We start from the raw sequence: 24,921 nt of genomic DNA, 5'->3' as shown, positions 1-24,921 counted from the left end.
TCTGGCAGCATCAGCCTCTTCACACAGCAAGTCACGCAAAATATCATGAACGGGGGAAGAAACACCTGGATGCCCTCTCTAATGCTCAAGTCTGTACATCTTCTGTATGGATAGCACAATCAAACCCATAACACTGCTGTTTCTAGGCACTCCATAAACTGATTGCTGAGCTCTTCACATTTGATCAAAGTCCACACAAACCAGGCTGATTGAATGAGTTCTTAACCAAAGCCATTTACCTGCTCTGGACACACATCAGGTGTGCTAACCAGCACGGTCAGAGCAGTAGGGTAGGAGCAGGGTGGGCAGGCAAGACTGCTGCACCACAGAGAAGCTGCCATGATTCACCCACCCACTTCCCTCTCTGCCCTGCAGAACACCCAACAAGAGGCATTCACTAACTGCTCAAACTTGCACGTGCCTGCATTTCCACTGCAACATCCCTCTTTCTTGTCTGAAGTCATGCATAAAACCCAAGGGCAGTTGTCCAAAATTGGCGCTGGCTTCTGTCCAAATTGCACTTCCCACTTTTAACTGATACATATTTGTTAAAAGCAAGCCTCATGCAAATAGGGTAATGTACATCATTCAAAGAACCCTGCTCTCCATATGGAATATTAGTCTCTTGTTTTTTTCCTTTCTTAACTGATGCAGCCATATCCATTCTCGTCTGGGATTGTGCACTGTAAATCAGAGACAAGGAAATGAAACAGATAGAACACATAACCAAACTGGTTATGATCACAGGTAGGTCTCACGGGAACAGACAGCAGGGATCTTAATGACTCCCAGACTCTCTGAAGGTCTTGAGCAGAGGACCCTTTCCCAGAGGTGCCCCTTTGGCTCCATGCGCCCTACAGGTGATTCCCATTTGCCTACACTGATGGCATCTGCATGCCTCAGACAGCTGCACTGAGTTCATTACATACAACTTCTCAGGTCTGATTGATGAGGGCAAGGCATTCACAACCTCACTGAACAAAACTGTTCCAGAGCATAAGGAGTTCTCTTGGTTCAGCATTGCTCAAACTTGTCCCCACTAGCCAGGCACTACCCGTGATCAATGAGTCCATACTGCCTGAGCTGGTGTGTCGAGTCAGCTCATCTGAACTGAAAACATGTGCTCAAGCACTTGTGATCCTGGCATACCAGTCTGAGAAATTCCTCTGCAGCAGCTCTGATCCACCATACCTTCCATGCCCTTCTGCATGCAAAGCAAAGGAGGTTAGGTAAAATTCCCACAAGAGATGGGAGACAATCAAAATGCACTTTCAGGGGATCGGTGTGAAACTTTTTCTGGCTAAAGTGAAACATGAAAGTCACTTCTTGTACTTGTAAGTAAGTTTTAAGTTTACCTACTTTCAGATAAACTACTTCAGGTTAACACTGACATGTTTAAGAGCTTGAACATAATGTTACATTTCTATAGATGTATTTAATATAAATATACTTGGAAAAGATGACCAAGGAAACCTGATTGATACAACAAATACATTTGGTTGATTTTTGTCACTAAAGTTAATTTTGCTTGGAACCAAATTCAAACATTTGCATAGAAAAAATTCTCTGACAAGGCTTAAAATATGGTAAGAAGGGAAAATAATTCTGGAAAATAGTGGATACTCTGGATACAAAGAAATAATTTCACAAGAGTCATACCGAAATTCCTTATAATGGAGGTTGCAGTAAGAAAAAAATCTCATCTAAACTAAGCATGAAATAGCTTACCAAACCACAGGGTCTATTTTCTTCTTCGATTTGTTGTCTAATGATTTTATCCCACCCCAAAACACAGGTTTTCCTTCAACAATTCAATTCACTGAAATAACACACACACCTACAAAACTTCTTTTTTTTTCTCAGTAGAAAACAAAGCAAAACCACACATTAATTTCTCTAACTACAAGTGCTGGCCCTCAAGGAATGTAAGGTTAGGTGGAATAAGCAGTAAGAAGCTACAAATTTAATCTGGCCAGCAATGGAACGTGGTGTTTCATTCAGAAGAGGCAATATATGGTACATTATTACGATGTAGGTTAAATAATGCTTACTAGCAAACAACCAGCAGCCAAGAGAGACAGCACGAACTATACAGAATCTAAGTAAGTGTCTTGCCTCCATTATCTGTCAAGATATTTCTAAATGCCAGAGGAGGAAGAGAAGCTGTTTTGTGGGGTTTTTTGGGTGTTGTTTCAGGTTGAAAGAGAGTATTTTACCGTACGCCTGTGTCACAGCCATGGCATGGAGGTACAGTGATCCAAAGCAAAGTATATTTACTCTGTATTTCCAACAAACACTGGCTTATCCACATCAATTTAAAAGTAAATGCACAGACTCCATGGACAAAGTAAACAGTAAATGCACAGACTACATGGACATTTCTATCACTTAAAAACGTTCTTTTCTATGCACTTTCAAAAGTTGCAGAAATGATAATGATATCTTCAAGCCAGCTAAACTCTACTCTTTTCCTCTTCAATTAAAAAAAATCCTTAGTCATCAGCAAGGCATGTTCTGCTCTCCCGTAACTACATCCATTACTCACATGACTTCTTCCTGCCCAGATCTTACATCATGTCATTGTTTTAAGTAATGCTTTGGACCATCTTCAAATCTCTTTAACCCTTGTGGCTTTTACCTCAGTGTCCTCTTCCAGTTCTCCATGTACATCTTGAATGTGTCTTCAAAACATTTTACAGGTATCTCCTCCCACTGGAGGATACAACTCTCAGTTTTTGCCTTTCCAGCCAATCCCATCTTTCCAATCCTGCCCTTAATCTTCTATTCCCATCTTCTGATCACAAATGGCCATAGCGATCCTTGAATCTTAACTGCCTCATAGTCCACACACCTGGGATGTTTGCAAAGGCTGCCACATATCCCATTCCCTTATAATCTACAACTTTTTCCTCAGCCCTTCATCTAAATAATTCACTTAGGTCTACTTTTGCCTCATCTACAGAGACCCTCCCCTCTCCAGCCAACCCAATACCATCACAACCACGTCATGCAATCCACCAAGGGCCAGAAGTAGATCTCCTGTTGTTACAGTATCCTCAGCCTACTAATCTCTCAGCCTCTAGCTTTTAGACACAACAAACTGAAGTTGTTTGTCCCCACTCTCACTTCCAGCCATCAGTCATACCTATCTGGTCACCCCCAGCCCATCAACCCTACCCTGAATAATTTATCAGCCTCCACCAAGTGTACTATCATTCAGCATTTCCACGTGTGCATAGCTGGCCACTGTACAGGAATGATGCACCCTTTGTAACTCAGAAAACCTCTGTCCCTCGTTGGGATGACACCTACTATAATAGATACAAAGGCACATCATCTAACAGAGGACAGCTTTTCTTTCCCTCTTACCAATTTTCAATTTAGAACTAAACAATTGTTAACCTGCTTTCCTACATGAGTTGAACTTCATGGCTTTCCTTTACTCTTACTGCTCACACACTTATTGCAGTTATTTCAAAACCAGCCCACAGAGGCTGTGAGCACCTAGCTTTCACAACTAGCTGCTCTGACCACTGCTGCAGCACAGCAACTATACAACACCAAAGGCAGGTGTCAAATGCCACATCAGGGACATTTTTTGGACCAAGAGTGATCAGAATACCTAGCAGAGCTTAACTCCCTTGTAAACAATATAAAATTGAACTGTAAGCTAAATGTTTTACAAAGCAAATATAAACCTCACCATTGTTTATGTTTTTGAAACATACCCTGTGTTACACAGATCATCAGGATGAGTTGAGCAATCCAACAATAATTATTCATCTGTCCCATAAAAGCACCTGAGAGAAGTGACAAAATGACAGTTTGGAGACAACCTGGGCACCATGCACCACTGAAGAACTGCAATTTCACTTCAAGTAGCCTGCACTCCAGCTTATGTTCAATAGACACTCTCAAAACTTCTTAAGCTTTTAACCACTAAGAAAGAAGAAATTTATTCAACAGGGAACAATATTTTCCTACTGAAAGTATTAATAAAAATACTTATTTTCAAGGTCTTTTCCCTCTTACAATATCCAGGTAATACTTTGGCAGGACAATCCTGGCTCTCACCCACAAGGGAACTAGAGCTTTATTGCTCCCATACACTGATTTCAAACTACACTGGGTCACCCCAAGAGTTCCTTCCCAGAGGATATAGTTTCAGCACTAGTTCCAGAGACTTGAACTTCTTTCTTCATGAGGAGAAAAATGTTTCTGTAATAGGTTGACCTTTCTTCAGATATGTTGATATCTGAAGGATGTCAGTTCATTGTGAGAATTTGGAAACTGGCATGACTCCAAAGGCTCCACATATTTTCAGAGTGACCTTGCCTGTAACTTTAACCCATTAAAATGAAAGTGCATGGCTGGAGAGGAGTAGTACATACTTAAAAATCTCACTGTGATTCAAACACAGATTTATTACCTGCACCAGTGATTTGGTGGCATCAGTTCACAAAGGCAAAAGACAACACATTTTATTCCTATGACCTTCCTGCATTCTTGCAACTCACATGAAAGAGAACAATGGAAATGTGGCTGAATGTGAGAAAGCACCAAACTGCTAGGGCTTTTTGGGAGGGTGTGGAGAGAAACACACATACTAGAAAAAATCTAATAATTCCCCACCCAAGCATTGCTAGTGAATGACCTCACTGGTTTCCTACATATACTCCAGCAGCTTTCCTGCCATCACTCTGTTAAGCCAAGCAATGATGTCAACAGTCCACCTGTGAGAGTGATGTAGCCCTCTGGGTCATGGTCTCAGAGAACTTGGATAAAACCTGTGCCAGTGTTAATTAAATACACCTCTTGTTTCACTGCTGATTTCCTCTGATAAGGCCCAGCTCATTTTTCCTGGAAAGACTTCCATGCTGTATGGGAACCAGAGCCAACCATAACAGAAACCAAATATTGCTTAGAGAACATGAAGACAACATGCTAAATATTTAGTTTAAAAAAAAGTCACTGCATATCAGCGCTGGGATAAATACAAATCTCATTACTTTGCATGTGCTAGTGACAAGGCTAAACTACAAATGCTAGTTACTGCAGATAGTTTATTATCCTTCAGCAGTACTTATCTCTCTCATTTGTAATGCTCTTCCCAATTACATTGGAGCAGAACTCTAACAACCTGCTTTACTGATAAATTCTGACAGGCTAGAATACAAGAAGTTCGCCCAGTAAAAAATATGCTTGGAGAATGGAGTTTGACATTTAATTAGCATCAGAATTATCACTACAACTTTAATGAAAAATAGCATTTTTTCCTGCCATCAGAAAAGGTCTTAGCTGTAAGAAGGTTCTGAGCAGCTTAAGCATTAAGGAACCTCTCCATTAATACAATTAGCCAGCAAGCAATGGAAGGAAAAAAAAAATATGCTGCTCCTTCTTTTTTTCCTATATAAAGAAATGTAATCCACTGTCATGACTGGATGTCTCCACTATATGCTGTCACTGGGATTTCAGTAATCCCTCTACCCATAGCACTGGCTTCCAGCCACCTTAAGCCCTCAGGACATGCCCTTTTATACTTGCTTTATTCTTGCAGACATTTTCAGATAGCTTTATTAGTAAGAGCACTGTCAAAGGAAGGCTTTCAGTTTTGAAACCAGACATCAAAAATATTTCTTCTTGCACAACTTAAAAAGTAACACTAACCCTAAGACTTAGTTGCTGACAACAATGCACACAAATAATCTGAAAGGTGGCAAATCAGAAAAGTGATCTCCAAAGTAGTTGTACAATTATACTATGAGAGTTTGTTTCATGATGATCACAAGTCTCCACTCTGAAAGGCAGCAAGTTAGACCTCTTGCTATAAATTTAATTCTGAAGAAAGAACTGTGTGGTAACGATGTTAGGAATATATTCATATTCATTCATTCATTCTGATTTGGAGCAATTGTGATGGTTCCAAGAAGTGTTCTGTCCCACATTCCTGAGCATTACATTCCTGAGCATTAGCAATATTTTCCAAACAACCAGTGATCGATGTCCATGTATTTACATTTTTACCTCTTGGGGATCTTATGTTTATACAGTACCTCACCTACAAACTCTCTTGGAATACATAACACAGAGTATACTGCCTACCCAGCTTGGGATATGGGAGAAGTTCCATGACTAATACAACCTCTCACCAAAGTCAGGCTAACTAACTTAGATGTATTTTTTACACTCTCCTCCCATAAGAAATCCCATATATAAAAAGTCCTTCATAAGAACTTCATTTTTTGGTTCTAAATGGAAACAGAAAATGAGAGGTAATCCTTGAAATTGTTTGGTTTATACTGCTCCTATGGACAGTTTCTACGGATTTATGACACCGAACTGCAGCTAGTTTGTAGCAAAGCATGCAGGGTGTGACTCATTCACAAAGCTCAACCCAAGAATATTTCATTCTGACATCCAACAGAATAGCTCCCTCATGGATTTGAATTAGTTGCTGCCCATTACTCACATGCACTCCTTCTCATAACTTCATGACACACAACTTGCAGTGCAAACTTGAATCCAGGCCATGAAGGAGATACTAGAAGTTCTGACAAATTTTATCCTGTCACCAGTAATTGGAATTTGGTCTTACACAATTTAAATACACAGCTGCACTCTGCTTCTGGTGGATGTGCATAATGTGGTCATGCAGAAGGAAAGCATATCCCCAAGTCCAGTGACTTAAAGTGACACACTTTCCTGAACTCCAGGAACCCTCCTGGTCAGAAAGTACTTCCTTCCTTGTTTCAAACACTTGATTGTTTCAGAGGGAATTCAAAACAATAGATTAGAAATTTTCAACCTTTCCTAAGTGTACTGCTACACAAGGAAATCAGGCCGTGCTCTGGGAAGATGAGATAACATTGGGAGAGTACTCTTTCCGGAAATGCAATGGCTTTTGCATCCCTTCTCTAGCACCATCCCATGAATCAGCTACATGTAAGTAATAACTCTAGCTACGAGATGTCAGATGCAGTTCAGCTGCTGTTTGGATTAAGATGTGCGTGGTTGGCAGAAGGCATGAGCCAACTCACTTCTCAGCTATTTTGATAAGGCCTGTAAGGGAAGAAAGTATCAGGAGCTTCCGAATCCTAGTCTGTACTTGTAAGGACGGGTAGGAAGAAAGGATGACGATTGCCTCTTTTTAGCACCTCATAGTTTAAATCTCTAAAAAAGGAGAAGGAATGTGCTATTATTTCTTCAGTTAGTTTTACAGGACCAGTAGTGATGTTCACAAAGACTGGGAGCAGATCAGGCTCATCAGCTGAAGAGCACTTATTTTAAGCTTATTCCCCAGCACAAGTCCTTTAATCTAAATACATTAAAATTGTTTGTAACGATGGAGGAAAGATTTAAAATTTAGAATACAAATATCTAACTAGTTATTTATGGTCTGCAATTTGAATAAGAAAAGGCAATGGACAAGTAAATTCATTTTTCTGCAGCATTAGGGTGCCTAAATACCCTAGACTAACCTAAAAACAACAGCAACAGAAACAACAGCAAGAGCCATTCTCTCAGACCCAACAGTCAAAGCTCTTACATGACATGGCATTTTCTTGATTATCTTTTCCTATCAGCATAGAGCTATGAAAAGTTTGAGGATAAGATTATTATACAAAAACAAGAACTCACATGGTTCTACACATTATTTTTAGATACAAACAGGAAATGCACTTCCCTCTCAAGCTGGGTCAAAGGGGAGTTATCAAGTAGAATACTTTGCACTCACCGTTCCTACCAGAGGGTAGATGAATCCAGCTCCAATGCTGGCTCGCACATCGCTAATCGGCAAAATGAAACCAGTGGGAACACCCTTCCTCTCAGGCTGATGGGAGAGGGATAGGTGAGTTTTTGCCATACAAATGGGAAGGTTTCCAAATCCCTAACAAAAAAAGGAAAAAAAAAAAAATGTTTTTGAATTCACAGTAAAGACACATTATGTTTTTGTTTTGTTATCAGTATCTTCTGGAAACCCTAAAGCCCACGTAGCAATAGTTAATTTTGGTAACAGCTAATAACTCAGAAGTGGGCCGAATATGGTCTTATACATGTTATTCTCTCTCACCTCAGGCCTCTGTTGCCAGAGACTTGGCTGTAGTGATACCTAGCTTCTAGAGTGGGTTCTCAACCTACAGTTAGGTGCAAAAGTTGCCTATGCAACAGCTAAAGTGTGCTGTTTTCAGAAAGGGTCCACAACAGGTACCTCACTTCACATAAAACCTGTACCAACTTAATAAAAATCTAGCACAGCAGTTCCCTCTGGGCTCTTATGACCTAGTTTGACACCAATTTGAGACCAGGATTCAGAGTCCAAAATTTTCTAAGGGTAGTAATGGCTTCTTGGGGGTAAACGCAGATGGTAATCATGTTACTTTCCTTTGTTTTTAAACAAAACAAAAACTGCATGAGGTGATGGCACCCATTTCTCTAATGCCAGTGTACTAGTTACTGAAAATGTGGGAGAAAATCAGGAAAAGTGCCCCAGCAGCTCTCCCCCCATCATTTGTCTCCAAGTTATTGATTAATCTTGAGTCAGGCACCTTCTACTCTTCTGTTCAATTCCTTGACAAACAGGGCCAGTTCACAAGGCCAGGAGGAGAGGCAGTGCTTCAGGGAATTGTCTCTGCCACCCACTGCTGACAACCCTTTAATGACATTGTGAAAATATTTCCTAACACTACTAACATTTAGACTAAAAAATGGATTAAAGAATCACAGCAGGAAAAAATAAAGGCATGGATTATTTTTCTCCAAGCACACTAAGTAATCTTTTCCATTTAGAAAAATCAAATTAATTCTTAGGACATTTGCATTATAGGGAAGATGGCTACACTTCTGCCTGTCTGACCAAGTTGTTGAAGTTTATTCCGGGATTTTCCTTAATATATTGTCCATAGTTTCTACTTTCTGACAGAAAGTCTCCAGCCACATTTATATCCAGAAGCCATTCCACTACAAAAACCACATTCACCTCTCCACGTGGTCTCAAAACTTTTCAAACTGTAACATGCTCCCACATGCTTCAGGATAGGTGATCTATTTCATGTTCTAGTACTCACAACTCCTTGAAAATAATAGGAACAGAAAGAAATCAAAAGATTTTACAAATATTGGGACCTTTGTCATCAATGTGCATAGCTGTGCACAGGTCCTGCTGTGCTTGCAAACCCTTCTTTGCAGGCACAAATGAATACTCATATGCTAAAATTGGTTGTATCTGCTAGCTGCAACTTTTGCAGATATGCAGTTACCACGTTTAAGAGAGTAACCCAAAATTACCACACTACATAGAAAGTACAGTTTCATGGACAATCTCAGAAGTATTCTGAATGCTGTTCATATCTCACAGGAGATCGCTTTCAAGGTTAAAACCATTCTGTTCTATGGAATCTAAACCAATCCATACTGACCTCCACAGTTCAGCACCATGGGTAAGCTCATGCCTTTCAGCAAAGCCTGACTTAATGTTCTGGTCTGAGAACATTTTACACCCTGAGGTTTCCCAAGACTCGCATCCAGCAAGTGCCTGTCTTCGTAATTCTCTGGTGTTCTTACCTGCTGGGTGTAACGATCAACTTGTGACTGCGCAGTGGGAGACAACTCTATATCCTGAGCTCCATACACCTTCTGAGCAATGATCCTTATTTTTTCAACAATAGGAAGCTGCAGAGACAAGGAAATAATACAAGGATGAACATTAGCCAAGAGAAACTAGGATCTTGTTTGCTGAGTGAGATCTCTGAATCTCTCATTTAGATTCATCCTTGTCAAATGGGCTTGCTAAAGCATGAGACAAAGTAAAGAGCACTGGTGATGGATATGATATGCAGCTACAGGTACAGGAATTAACAGCTGTGATTTCAGCTACTCCATCATTTGGAAGCTGCACAATTTGTGGATTACAGAGTTGATAACATGAGCCTGAAGTGGGGGAAGAAAATTACTGCCATCTAGTTAAAAAAATCAAGAGCTAACTCACACTGCAGGTAGGAGGAAGCAAGCTCCACTGGGTTAACAGGGATCATTAGACAAAAAAGTTTCATTCCAGAATAAAGACAGCCGACACAACCAGTGGACAAGGCAAGGTAGGAGGTAGCCAGGGAATGATCCTCTGAGAAGCAAGGAATTCTAGGAGAAAATTCCTGACCCATCACTGCTCCTTTGATTGTGATTTTCTTTTATTTATTATTATTCTCACCTCCTCTCCTTTCTAACATGCATATTTTAATTGTAGCTTTGATATTGGACACTTTGGACACTTAAAAAAAAAAAAAAGTGAAAGCGTTCTAGAATTCATTTTGAAACCTCAAGTCACTAAGTTCAATCCCAGTCTCCAAGAGTATTCACATCACATTACTCAGCTTGAACTGGACAAGTTCTGCTTTCATGACTTCTATTTGAAGGCAGATGCAGACTCTCACATTCAGTCTGTCAGAAAACCCTTAACAGATTTTCAAGAAAGTTTTTTGTGGTCAGATCAGGCACTTACTTTTTGTGCCATCATTTCTGTGCATTTAAACAACCCTTTCCTATTTCCTTGTTCTCTTTCCTTTTGTTTTTAATGACCGAGGAGACAGCAAGTGTGACTCCTCCAGCCTACTTCAAACAAGTCGTTCTCTGACTTCTTTCAATAGGAACAGGATGATGGAGGAGGGATCTTACCACCAGTTCAGCTAATTCAGTGCTGACTACAGATGGCCAGAGATGTGTGCAATATTAAAGGGAATATTTCATCAGTAACTTGTAGCATATTTAATTAACAACACACATGGAAGAAGTGCTAAACAAAATCCAGAGATATCACTTAGGGAGGAAGACTTGGTAATCTCAAGCAATACAAAAAGCACCAGAACACAAAATAGAAGTGTTTCATTTTATTCTAACAAAGGCAAAAAATTAATTAATTTGTGAATAACGAACTCTATCTGGGGCATTTATAGGAAGTTCCACAGTTAACCACATTTTTGCAATGCCTGTCTGGAAGTAGTTCTTTTTCTGCAAAGATACATCAGCTGAAGGGTTTGTGTCAGATCAACCTTTTTTGTATTTATGACTGAATTTTAGAAAAATTAAGGCTTACATTAATAAAGAACTCCAGTAACAGAGGCATCACAAGAAAAGAATCTCACCAGACTTCCAAGTACCTTAAATATAAGGCAGTTAAAAGCTAAGGCTCAGATAAAATCCTCCCTCAGATCTGAAATTTCAGACAGGTTTAAAGAAGCTTCACAAGACACTCTCTGAACATGCTCACTATACAATTACTGCACCTTAATTGGGTGGAATAATATCACATTCCTAACATCAGGCTTTTTACAGGAATCCAAGCAGTGCAAAAAAATCTAATCAGGATTGGAGATAGCACATTGCAAATATCCTGGGTATAATTCCTGGCAGCAGTAAGCTGAATGGAATACTTAGTGCCATGGACAGCCATCACGAGATGAAACTTGTCTCAGGGTGATTATTAAACACGTTCATATCCATGGCAGTTTTCAACACAGTGGGAGAAATGCAAAACATGTCTGTTAATTTGCCTTTTGGGTGCTGTTTGCTTGCAGTCAAGGACTAACAGCAATGGCAAATGGAAAGGCAAAAGGCATTCCATTCCCTGTTGTCAGCAAGCCAACATCGAAACTAACAGCTTTCTGCTTAAACCTCAGTAAATTCATTGAGATGGAGATGGACATTTAGATTCAACTTGCATTTGTGTCAAAACATTTCAACCTAATTTGACAGCAGTATAATTACTGCACCTTCAGCCCCCTTCCAATGACCATAGCCGTATTTTCCAAAAGAAGCCCAGCAGGGCTCTGGCTAACATCACAGGAGAATGCTTTAATGACAGTGGTGGCACTCTGCTTCTCCTGGCATATGTGCAGTGTCTTGCATGACTGAGTCTGAGCTGGACAGTCAAACCATATCCCTGTTGATTTATGGTTTGGGGTTTTTTCCTGGTTTGTTTTTCCTTTTACTAGAATTTCAGATACTTCTTGGGTCGGTACCCACACCTCAGATTTTGCAAATGTAACCTCAGAAGAATCACGATTGGGGAAGGAATTGTGTGAGTGTGAATGGCAAAAAAAAGTGGTTTCCTGACACTGTCATGTTTTTGCCAGGCCTGTGCACACAAACAGGTGAGGCAATTTGTGCGTGGTGTTAGAGGAGAGTTTGAGCCTATTTAATCTCAGCAGAGGCAAGACAAGTCCTGGCTGAGCCAAATTCAGACAGAAACCAGCAGGAAGGCACAGATGTGCTATAGACATTAACACACTCTCAGATATGCTTCCTTCCTGAAGTTTCAGGAGTAGGGAAAGGAGTACACTACACCATGCTAAGGATCCACCTGTTTCCTAGTATTTAGTGGGACTTTTAAGGCATTATCTGTTTAGAATCACAGTGTAACAGGGCATTTCAAGCTAAAAAGTTTCCTGTGTTTCAGTTATCAAGTAATAGTGCCGGGAAACTTCACTTTAATTTAAAGAAATGTTTTCCACACTAAAAACACCTATTGCTTTACACGAGAAATAAAAATTCATTTTGCTTGGAAGTGTCATAATGGTATTTAACAGAAAAGAAGTTCTACTAATTCAAGAGACATTTTACACAGCAGAAGCCTGGATGTTTACAAGACCCTTGTTTAGCTTAAGGTTTTCAACAAAACTGTTGATTATTCAGCACTTCACTATCAAAATAGTATCACTGATGGGCAAAGACATACACCATATGTAGCAACAATGCTAATTCACATGGAGAAGTGGGCTAAAAAATAAGACTCATTGCACAAGTAACTAAATCATTAGGCTGTTTTAAGCTGGATTTTTGCTCCAGCTGATACCAGACTTATCCATAAAAAAAAAAAATCATGTCAACTACCTATTTGTGCCTTATATACTTTAGTCAAATGTCTGCCAGCAGAAAATACATATCTCAGATACTTTTAAAAAAAGAGTAATTTCGTATCTGTTGTGGTTTGGGAATGGTACTCTCCAGTTCAGTGTGCCCACAAAGATCCTCCAGGAATCCCTTCTCCCATGAAGCAACTCCTTTTCCCCAGCAGTGATGTGACACAGTATAGAATAACCTCCTGGCCATGCTCCCTTCCAACTACTGCAAAAATTAACCCCATCCTTGCCAGAAGCAGGAAAACATCTCTTTTTTTTTTGTCTGAGAATTTTTTACAATGGCCTAGGAAATTCCTGAACCAGTTGTTCATTCCTACTAGCAAACTCCAATGCAGCACCCTCAGCCATGCTGATGCAACCGTTGTCAGGCCATCAGCAAAACAGTCTTAAGGAAAGGAGGATGAAAAGCCACATCTGAATGGTGTGTGTTGATGCACCCCTATCAACAGAAACTTGATTCCGCAGCACCTCTGCCATCTGGACAGCTAGGGTGAGAAGGAAAGTTGTAAAATGTCCCGGGTGTCAAAAGCATGAAAGATTTAGGATCAACAATAAAAGCTATTCCTCTTCTCAGTTCCCTTAGGTAAAGTTGTGACTGTTGCACAACACTTAGGCGACAATTAGGTGACAGATAGACAATAGACAGTATGGATTTAGATAAAACCTGACTTTTACAGATATGCAACTATGTATTAGTACTAATGCTGAAGGAATTATGGCAGCTTCAGAGAATTCGTTCCAAATTCAATGTTAGCTTCCTGAGAAAAGGGTAACATAAAATACTTACTGTAAATTTACATTGAATATGAGAAGATGCTACTGGGCCACACAGTACAATCTGTGTGGCCCAGTATATCTGCTGACAATTCAGTAGGTTTCTCTCAGAAACAACCAATCTTGCCAGTCCTGCCAGAGAGAATGTGCACTTCTGAAATCTCACACATTTAGAGCTACCAAAGGCATATGCTGCTTCTGAGGCAAGCACAAACACACGTGCTTGCTGAGGCTGCCAGGCACCCACACCATAAACAGGATTATCTCCTAGGCTGAAGCATAACAAGTGCTAAAGCACAAACTGCTTTCACAAAAACAGTATCTGTGTAGCTGTACATTTCATTACTTGATAGAGAATGAATAAAGCATGAAATCAGCACTGATAAAGATGAGAGCCTGTCATCCCCAAGGCTGTATTGATTATCTAAGATGAAATCATACCAGTGTTATCATCCAGCCATACTGCCACTTCCAGTGGCATCTCACTTGCAAGACATGATACTAGTGCGAAGTGGTGCTGTTTATTACACAATCTTCTTTCTTCCCTTACTATTGAAGCAATGGTTTCACCAAAACATAATTTAATAGTGCTTAATTTATGCTAAACTCTTCTCACATTTCCTTCACTCTTCATATCTTCCTTCACTTCTAACAGCCGACTTCAGATTATCATTTTTTCATGTACTTGATAAGGATTTCCATGGACAGCAGACCAACTACAATAGATCCTCCTTTCATCCTCATTTCCTCTGCTGCTCACACTCACCCATGTGCCAGTGCAACTGAGGCAGCACCACTGTTTATGCAGCTGCACATACCAGAGAAAGTGATCCAGGCTAAAACATATCCCTATTGCAACCCATATCAGTTCACACATCCACCTTATCATAAAGGCAAAGCCCATGCGAAGCAGGAAGAATTGCTCAAACTGTTCAAATCTGAGCACTGAAATGTACCAGCAGAAAAAGCGAGTTGGGGCAGGGACACACACCTTGGCTGGGATTCCTGAAATCAGTCTTGCTGCCAAAAGTCAGTATTAAGTGAAACAAAGCATGCACATTACCAGGGATCTCATCTGAGACTATGCTCAAGATTTCCATCTTTTGCATCCTAATTTGGACACCTGACTTTTTTAAGCTCTTTAGCTACTGGAGAAAGGAGTTAATCTTTTTAACTCCCCACAGACAGTCCCTGAGACTGCTGAAAACAACCCCTGTTCCCTTCCTCCTTCATTTCTTCTGCTTTTAAACATCCTCCTGACTTCCTCACCAACAGAACACATCTCTGCAAAGCCAGAGACAACAGCACTAAGTCCCTAGTCATACTACATTCCACTAGGTTGCAGCTAAGCTACACTTCTAAGAGAAGCCCTGGTATTATCTAGTTCAAATTGAGTACCATAAGTGAGTGTCCATCAGTGCAGCACTGTTTGACAGGATCTTTTCACAGTTACACAACATAAATACTTAAAACTACTTCATTCTCCAACAAAACTAAGATTCTGTTGAAAAAACATGCATTTAACCAGAGAATACACAGAAGCACTATTCACTTGTAACTTACACATTTAATACTTCAAGTACTTTTAACATTCACTTTAGTCTCAATGCCTATTTTTAATTATGACATCACCAGTTTAATTATAAGGTGACAACCTCTGGTCTTACTGTTATCCAGCTGTTTGTGTTTTAGCAGAAATTCTTAATATAATTCAAAATTCTAGGCAGTGGCACTTTTTTTTTAACCTAACACATTCACTGAAAGCAATAAAGAAGAATCGCTGGTTGGCTAAGTGAAACAGTATGCAGACATCACTCATTCCTCTTCTTGGGAAGGCTGCCAAATGAAAACATGATGGGAGTATGGCTGAAGGTGCTGTGTGGGGTGACAGAGTGCAGTGCTAAAACAATAGCTGACGCTGCACATTCGAACTCCTAGCTTTTCCCTTGGATAAAATAAAAATGCATTTATTAAAGTATCTGTGTATTCTGTTTCCAGAAGTTCTGTGGCTGACAAAAGGATTTCCAAGTCTTTAGCACTCCTCTTCCTTTGCTGACACAGGACAAGAGTTTGTTTTTTAATTTGTGAAAAAGCATTTTCAGTGAAGTTAAACAGTTTGTGAATCAACACCTAAGCCTGTGGCCTTTAGAGATTTGGTTTGCATTTCCCCACCTTTGGAACCACAGCTGTGCCTAAGAAAATTGCTTCATGCAAAGAACAGGGAAATAATGAAAACAAACATAAAAGTACAGTGCTGTCAAGAGCCTACATCCACAAATAAAGAGATGGAGTGGCAGAAAGACAGTTTCCAACCCTAGAACACCCAATTCAGTGAAACAAGTGTCCAGACTCCACAGAAATCTCTTTGATGGGCGTGGGAGGAGTGGGTGGTACAGCCCTATGAAGCCCAAAGAATTCCTCTTTGATGTGGCTTCACTGCTAGATGTCTTACCAGCAGTAGAGGGGAGGGGGAAAATAGTTTAAAGCCTAGCATACGCTGCAGGGCAGCACAGCCTGCATTTCAAGGTGAGAAATGTTTGCCATCAATTATTAGGAAAAGTTTCAGTAAGGAGCATACATAATTTTATTTACTCCCAGCCCAGCAGTACTTAAGGACTTTCCATTAGGTCCACACGTGACTGAACTCCATGCTGTACAGAGAAGAACACAGAAGCTATGCTTCCAGACAAATGAGCAGAGGTATGCTGGGCTGGTGTGATGGCAGACACATGATGGATGGCTTTCACAGCTTAGTGACTCCATGGTATTAGCAGAGGAAACAGAAAATACCCCTGGCACCTCCTTCACCTCATCTTTTCAATAGATGAGAAGTTTACAAACCATAAGAAACACTCTGCCTTGGGACATTCCCCTGAAGCTTGGCATCCTCAAACCCAGGCCCCATGAGCCCTTCTTAACTGTGCCTTTCTCTTCGAGCTGCTCCTCCTCTCCCAGTACGTGCACCAAGGAGCCTTCTCCTCCACTGATGGGGCTCATCCTCCTTCCTTACTCACAGCCCATTCTCGCTTTTGGAGACCATGGCCAGAGGACGGAAGAGAAAATAATGCACAGAGAACTGCTGCTGGCAGAGTTTGCTCTGTTTTGATGCTACCCTTAGACCCCTCTGAGTGACCCATTGTCTGTGACAGCTGAAGCGAAGACTGGAAGAAATGAGATAAGTGACAGCCCACACCATACTGGCACAGCACAACAGAGGCAGGGGCAGACAAAACTCTGGACTCAGATGCTCCAGATTTGCCCAAATTATTATTATGCTCCCAGCAGGGGAAGAACAATACCAGTGCTGAGGCTGCTAACTGCTTGAATGCCTCCGTGAGAAGTGCTGCTACTCAACCTCGCTCCCAGTGGATCGTCCCAAGCTGAGAAAGCTCTCCTTTGTTCTGCAGGCTGGCCAGCCAATGCACTGCACTCTGCCAAAATATTTGTGCAATCAACTTTCACTGTATAACCTGGAAATATTTTCATTTGTCATGACATGCTAAAGGCATAGCACTGTCAAAAATGGTGTCATCTAACAAATTTGGAAGATTGGAACAACCCCTTCCCTCCCATTTTTGACCTTTACAGTTTTCACTTTAGCTTTCCAGTGCAGCATAAATCAGGTGATTTGAGGCTTTTCAATAATATTTGTCAGGTTACCATGCCATTCTTTCAAGAGGACAATGCTAACTCACAGACCAGCCAGATAGGCTGATCCTGCCTCATGCCAAATGCCTGTCCTTCTTTCTTGTATCTCCCAAGAGCCCACTCCACTCCAGCTGCTTGAAGGAAGGGGCACTGTATCTCTTAAAAACCTAATGCCTGCCTTCTTTCAGACCTATGCTTCCTGCCCCAGGTCGAGGAGGGCTGCTCTAAGTCAAGGGAGAGTTCACCATAGCAGAAGAGAGGAGACCATGGTAGTGAAGGCAGCTTATTCAACAGGCATGCTTAGTGAGGAATATAGCTTCCCCCCTTCTCCTGACCAAGAACAGGCACTGAAGCCAGAGAAATTTGGGAATGGGATGCGTTTCCATTCTCTCCTTTCCTCCCCCTAGTTATCTAAACTTACTTTTAATGGTTCAGTCAACTTTATTTTGAGTAATAGCTTTCTGCTGCAACTTAAAGACTCATACTTCAAGAAAACTGAACCCAGAAGGGAAGTCAACAGTGATAAGAGGATTGATATTTTGATATTTTCCATATGTAGCAAGAATATATATTAAAATAAACCGCCACAGATGATTTCACAAAGAGTTCAGGAGGCCTTTTAAACAAACCCATCCTTCAAATACTGAAGAGAAACACTCTGCAAGAAACCAACTCAACAGTTACTTAAGAGAGGTTATTGTGCAGAGGGGAAAGAAATCCATACTGAACCACACAATACTGTAGTATTTACTTCAATTACTGCCAATAATATTTTCAGCTACGTTAAAAACTCTGAAGTCTATGATATGAAGACTCATCCTTGCTCCTGAACCACCCCCCTGCCCTGTGCAATTCCTAATACTGTAAGCATTTCATAGTGCACTCTATCTGTTTACATCCTTTTCTTACAATATTACAGTGGCAATGGTGCAGTATTTACTTGTCAAAGGTCATGGATTTGATCCATGAAATTACTGCCACACATATGCACTCCCAAAACCATATATGACCTATTCTGTTCTCATTTCAACTCCCGCAAAATATTTGTTCACCTTATACCAAATGTCAAACACTATAATCAAGACTTAAAAAAATTCTAACTACAAGCATCAGCTACTAGGATAAATAAAAAGATTGCCTGCTTATAGAAATAAGTAAAGAGAACCCAAAAAGCTATCTAAAAGTGGGACTACAGAAGAGTGTGTCATGGAATGACACTCAAGGACATTTAAAGAGACCAAATGAGATGCTTCAAGGAATAAAATTAGCACAGTCTTCTAATTAGACTAGCTTGCTATGATACTGAACAGGAGCAGAGCCTGAGTCCTGAACTGACACAACCCTGTTGGGTCCAATGTCTAAAATTGCTCATTCGGCACATGCTCAGGTAACACTGGACAAGATGGTATAAATGCATAAACATACCTCAGGATTCAGGAAAAAAAAGCTGATTCTCAACTCTTAACCAGCATTTGTCAGATCTAGAAAATACCTTCTTCTAGTGTTCTTCTCACACTACACACATTTGTAAATATCCTTCAAGGAAGCTTTTGTTTTCAAAGATGCATTTGGAATTTATATAAAGCACTGCAGAGATCAATGCATTTGGAAAAAAAATGAAACAAAGAGAGCCCACTTGACCTGGACTATCATCTAATTATATGTCTGACTGCACACTAATAAAAAGTTTACTTCAAAGTTTGTTCTAACTAGAAAAAAGTATATAAACCCGTTTTACATGTAAGGGTTTGAAGCTTATTTTTTTTTAATAACCTGAGTGATGCTTTCTAACAAAAGATCAAAATATTGAATGAACCTGTTACAGCTACAGTGGTCTGTGCTGTTGGAAATTTTTCTAATTATAGCCAGTTCTGGAAGCAAATTCTGATGAAGTTTTCCAGACAGGAAAACAAGGTGCATAGACATCAAAGGATTAAATGGAGACATGGAGTAAAGGGAACAGTAGAGCAATTTCATGATGACAGATAGATATATGAATGAAGTGGTAGTGGTTTTATGCAGAGTATTTCCCCTCTTTGACCTTCCAAAAGGGAAAGAAAACAGAAAAAAAAAAAAGCCACAGCAAATCCCATGAAACTTGAGGCAACCAGGACTCAATATTATTCAAGTAACTGGACAAATCTGACAATCAGATGAGGTATGGAACTATGTCCTTTCACTTACATCCCCTTTAGGCACAATGAGGGGGAAAATAACCTGTCTGAATCCCATTTTACTGCTTTTTATCTTCCTTAAATTTCTTTATTTTGCCCCTTTGAACAGTAGAAACTGCACCTCAGAATTGCTACAACAACAAAAGAAATCAGGGCAGGCTTATTTGGGAGAGGTGGCTTTCCTTCACTTCTCTGTGAGCCTAGTAACCAATTGACCTACATACTGTAAAAGTGACAGCATTGCTGTTTCACTCTCCTACTTCCAACTGCTTCAGTCCCCATCCTTTGCACAGTAAGGATGAAACAGAAGCCTGAACTTCACACTTTACTGTTTTTGTTGGCCTGAAGGTACTTTTTTACAGTATTTAAAAATCTTTATATGTTTTTAAAAAATCCCTTCAACTTATTTTTGAGGCTTACAATACTTGTGTGAAGTTACGGGATATTAAGTTGATGTAAGGATGTGATTCATTCCCTTTGTGCTTAAGATCATGCTGCTTATGCAACACAGCACAAAACGATGTGTCTGGGAAAGACATTAAAGTGGAAATCAATCTGATTTTCTTTAGAGGCAGAGTCCACCCCTACCAATCCTTTTTACTCACTCATACCACCAAATTGTAAGCTACATAGTGTATAGTAACATCAGAGCTTAAATATGGGCCTTCTCAAAGGCTAATGTGCTATCCCTGTAACACAAGTGTCCAGCAGGGAAAACTATTACATGTATTTCTCAAAGAAATTTTTTCCCCATTTAATTACACAAGTCCCATAAGATGATAGCCTCAGTTTTCAGAGCATCTCAGTAGAGACAAACTTAGAAAGGCATATACATGGTCCATTTCTCAGCTGTAAAATTGTTGCACGGGCAAAATGCCTTGAATAGATGCTGCAGCAGTAATATTCCCAACATATGTCCATCCATTCTGTCAAGGCAGTGGTTAACACTGACAGGGGTTGGCTGGATTACTGACACTTTGTAAAACAGCGGGGGAGGTGGAAAGTAAAAATAAAATGGGTGCAACAGATACGGGGTGCATATCAAGGAGAAGAGAGAATGAAATTTGACAGTAGGGCATACCTACCTCAGACTGAACTTTTTGCTGGAGAGAAGAATCAAAACAGGAACTTCCAGCCATTTTAAAGAATGAAGCTGAGGTTCTGTTATTAAAAAATAGCATTCGAACATTTTCTAAAGAAACTTAAGTAGCATGGTCAACTGGGGCACAGGATCTGAAACTTGACAAGGGCTTCCTCAGAGCCAGAGAAGTCTGTTTGGCTGTTCAGATTTAAACCCACCCACATCTGGATAGCCAGGAAGGCCATGAGAAATCATTTATATAACCTTCTTGGCAATATGTCCCTCCAAATGTTCTGCCAGCACAGTGGTACCCTAGCACCTCCAATGCTCCCAGGGGTCCAAGCTCCTCTTGACAACTCACAATGCTGTGATGTTACCTTGCAGACAACTGCAGTAACAGCCTCCAACAGACACGGAAAAAGTCACTAACTCTGGCAGACATAGGATTGAAACTTGGACCACGCTTTCCTTTGTTGGGTTATCTAAGGGCTAAGCAAATTAGCCACAAAGCCCCAGCTTCAGGAAGCCACAACTATTGGTGCAACACCTGTGACTGTGAGACAGCAACTATAACTCATTTTAACCGACTGACAGGACAAATACCGTGACTGTGAGATCTTTGGAGAAGTCTTCCAAAACAGCAGGTGAGTGTTCCATCTGCATACATACTTTTAAGTTAAACATGAAAGTATCAGAAGTATCGTTCAATGCACTAAGTAATGATTATTACCAGTGAGTATCCTGCTCTCTGATTAGACAAGCCACAGATTGCTTGTTCTCCTCAGCTTTTGTGATCTTAAACCAAGGCAAGTTCCTTTCCAAGTATTTTGGATAACTTCGTTTCAATGTTCTCAATGTTCTTCTTGCTTTAAATCCAACTCTGATGCAGAATGCATTCATTAAAAAAAAAAAAGAAAGAAAAGAAATCTTACCTCCAAGCTGTAGAGATATTTGAAACTGTTTTTCTGATTGGCTGCCTTTTCCACAGCTTGAGCTAATTTTACTGCTCCTCTACCACCAGCCGACCAGTGATTGCAGGGCACAGCATCAAATGCTCCAGACTCCTTTGCAATCTTACACACCAGATCAACCTCAGCTGGAGAGTCAGTTCTGCCAACCAAACAGTCCTGTCTCATTATTTTGTTTCATTAGTTCTCTTCTATAACCTTATAAACTTAGCCTTATTTTACCATCAGTAGTGGCAAAGCAGATATATCTAGAAATCATACCATATACATAATGCATTTATATACAGCATATGTATTTATGGGTTTCAAGAAAACTTTGTAACTGTTATAGCTAATTAACACGGAAGATTATCAGTTCCATAATAGTATATACTTTTTTTGTTGGTTTTAACACCCTAAGAACAAGCTAAGGACTTAAATATCTTTATATTCATGATGAAGAAAGGAAATTCTATAATAGCTTCTTTGTTCATGCCAAATTGAATAATTTAAAAACCAAGAAAAGTGAGAAATTTGAACTGTGTATTCATTCACAAGAGTAATGAAAGAACAGACTTACTTGAAGACGTTTAGAGCAACCACAACAGGAACTCCAAAGAGCTGAGTAATTTGAATCTGCTTCTGCAGATTACAGCAGCCATCAGCTACCAGCTGGAGGTTCTGTGCAATTAAATAAAAATTAATGGAAATGGTAAGATACATAAAGTCTTCTCCAGCCAAAGAATTTTCCATAAATTTAAGAGAACATAAACAGTGCTGATCATGACAGTTGCAGGCAAGTGAAATGCTTCCAGATGAAAGTATTCTGGCACTTATTAATTCTCATTCCAATTAATAAACATCAGACATATTTAAGTAACTAAGCAGTGTCCAAAACTTGTACATGAAACCATTGCTCTCTTCTGAGACACAGGAAGATGGTGCAGCTGATGACTGGTTGCTTGTCGTGGTTGTGAAAGGTTTCAGTCTGCTGTTTGCAAGGTTTATAAACAGACTGCAGTAGTGGGGTGGGGTTTAATATACAGATGTGTTAGATGCAGAGTTCATATGTACACATACATAACCCAGATAAAAGCACATTACTGGATTTCCTTATTTACTCTTTTACGTCACACTTTGTAGGCCTTGTCTTAATTGTAACAAAACACATATGCTTAGCCTCATACAAGCAAAAAAATTTGTCTGAAGTGAAGTGACAAAGAAAACAAACCAGCAGAACTCACTCTTCGTTTGAAGAGTGGCATCCCACCCCAAATGTGAAGCATAAACATATTAAACTTGTTGTTTAATGAACAGGTTATGCTATCATTAATTTCAGGGAGTGTTCTTGACCCCTACACCACTCTGCTCTTTTGCTTCTATAAATGCTTGTGTGTTGAGCAGTCTGAAAACTTAGTGGTCTTGCAAAAACTACTGAAAAAAGGTTATTTTTCAGCTATTTCAGTTCCCCATTACAATCCATCATGCAATCACACACATAATACACACAAGAAGGGTAACAGAAAGAGGCTGAGGGAAGATGAGGTGGCAATGCCTGTTAGAGATGTTCACTTGAATGTCAGCATTAGAGCATGCTGCTGTCAAACCTGAAGCTGTGCACACTAACCAGCCAGGGCAAAGAGAAGTTCTGATTCTCTGTACACCATATTATTTTGTTCCTTTAAACAGAAACCTCTCTTAAGTTTTACAACAGTTCCTCTTACCTCTTCTGTGTATTCTTTCTTCAAGGGGGCACCAGCAGTTACCTGGGATCAGGTAATAATAAACAGTCAAAGTCATCAGAGATTGATACTTGTCATATAACCCTAAAGGGTCAGAAGTGCAATTTTGCTTGCTTTCTCTACTGCCAGTTGACACACACCAGTGCACACATCACAGCCTGACTGCAGCAACCAGACCCACTACCCCATAATAAGGAGAATAAATAACTACCTCCTAAGACAAAGCATAAGCTTATGAATAGTACAAAATTTATTTTATTTCCAGTTGCACCAGTACACAAAGAATAGCAACACTTCCTATTGTATTTGGGTAGCAAGATACGGGTCTTGCCTCGGCAATTAGTTGCAAAAGACTACCAGGGGAGGCAGCTGGATCTCATTCTACATGTTGTTACAACACACCAGCAGTGCAAAGACAATAGGCAGCAACTTCCAACAGCTGAAGAAATAACAGCAACACACAAGAACATCATCTCTGAGTGTCTGTAATTACTGCCCATGGCAAGGAACGGCATGCAAGTAATTTGCTGGAAAGCACAAAGGTATACATGCAAAGTGCATCACCAAGGTACTGGGGTACTATACTGAGTCTCCAAGGTCCACATAACATCAATCTCAGGCACCAGACTTACTCACTTTTGTCTCTAGCATTAGTCCATTTTATAGTTAACCTCCCAGTAAAAGTATCTGGTACTCTACATGCCTCAGTGATGAATGCATCACATTTGTAAACAAATGAAAGCTTTAAACTTCTAAGGACACAAGTGAGACAGAAATAGAGACAGTTATTAAAACATATTTAAGTCCTATTTTTGCCAGATTGAATGATAACACTTGTGAAAATATAAATGCCTTGACAGGGATGGAGAACTATAATTCAAAATAAAGAAAACATGCATTAGAAGTGGCCTAAAATGATAGATAGTGATATCATTATATCAACCTGAAAGACTGAAAAAGGGTAGCTCAGCTTTAACTCTTAGAGATGATTAGCTGTAAGGGAAACTATGCATTCTAAAATTTTGTGGCTGTGGAAACAGCTCTGGTATTTTCACCCAGTGTGACTGTTTCCCTGGCAGCATCACTCTCTAGCATGCTGGGCAGATGAAAGTGTTCCTAGGAGTTAAGTGTCTGTCTGCTCGGCTAGCAGAGTCTGATCTGATTACACGTTTGAGGAGCTCTTCTACAATCACTAATCTGTAAAGTCTCTCCATGGCTCAGACAACAGAAAATTATACACTGGTGACTCTTGGTACACCAGGAAAACACTTGCAAAATTTCATCAGTTACTTCAGCATCCCTGAGGGAATTAATCGGAGCAAAATAAAAGGACATAAGGGGTACCCATTAGTGGAGTGAAAGAAATCTCAAAACCTTCACTAACAATGTTCTCTACTTCCACTCACATGCTGCAACTCGAACTCGTCTCATTTCTCCTTGGCCGTCAAATTTCCCAACCTGTGATGACTTCAGTTCACTTACAACTACTATTTCAAAAGCTAGGGAAAGGAATATGTATATATACCTATATCTTGCAGCTTTTTTTTTCATGCAACAAACTTCCCTTGCTCTGCAAGATGCAGTACTACTTCAGAGCTCTTCCGTCCCTCTTCTTTCATTTGTGCCTTAGCTTTAGTGATAGCA

At 40.1% G+C, this 24,921-nt stretch overlaps 1 protein-coding gene across 2 annotated transcripts in view; it reads right to left on the bottom strand.

Annotated features, from left to right (window-relative positions):
* Positions 1-24,921, bottom strand: part of MTHFD1L (methylenetetrahydrofolate dehydrogenase (NADP+ dependent) 1 like) — a 148,801-nt gene that overhangs the window by 40,453 nt on the left and 83,427 nt on the right. For both annotated transcript variants that reach the window (XM_048298471.1, XM_048298472.1), the window contains 5 exons: positions 23,260-23,301; positions 22,116-22,216; positions 21,521-21,698; positions 9,562-9,669; positions 7,736-7,888 (listed from right to left, as the gene is read on the bottom strand). In XM_048298471.1, coding sequence (XP_048154428.1) covers positions 7,736-7,888; positions 9,562-9,669; positions 21,521-21,698; positions 22,116-22,216; positions 23,260-23,301 — 582 coding nt within the window. The remainder of the gene's footprint in view (positions 1-7,735; positions 7,889-9,561; positions 9,670-21,520; positions 21,699-22,115; positions 22,217-23,259; positions 23,302-24,921) is intronic.

Source organism: Corvus hawaiiensis, chromosome 3, assembly GCF_020740725.1.
Source record: "Corvus hawaiiensis isolate bCorHaw1 chromosome 3, bCorHaw1.pri.cur, whole genome shotgun sequence".
In the NCBI taxonomy this organism is placed as follows: Eukaryota; Metazoa; Chordata; class Aves; order Passeriformes; family Corvidae; genus Corvus; species Corvus hawaiiensis.
This window is presented reverse-complemented; position numbering and strand designations above follow the sequence as displayed.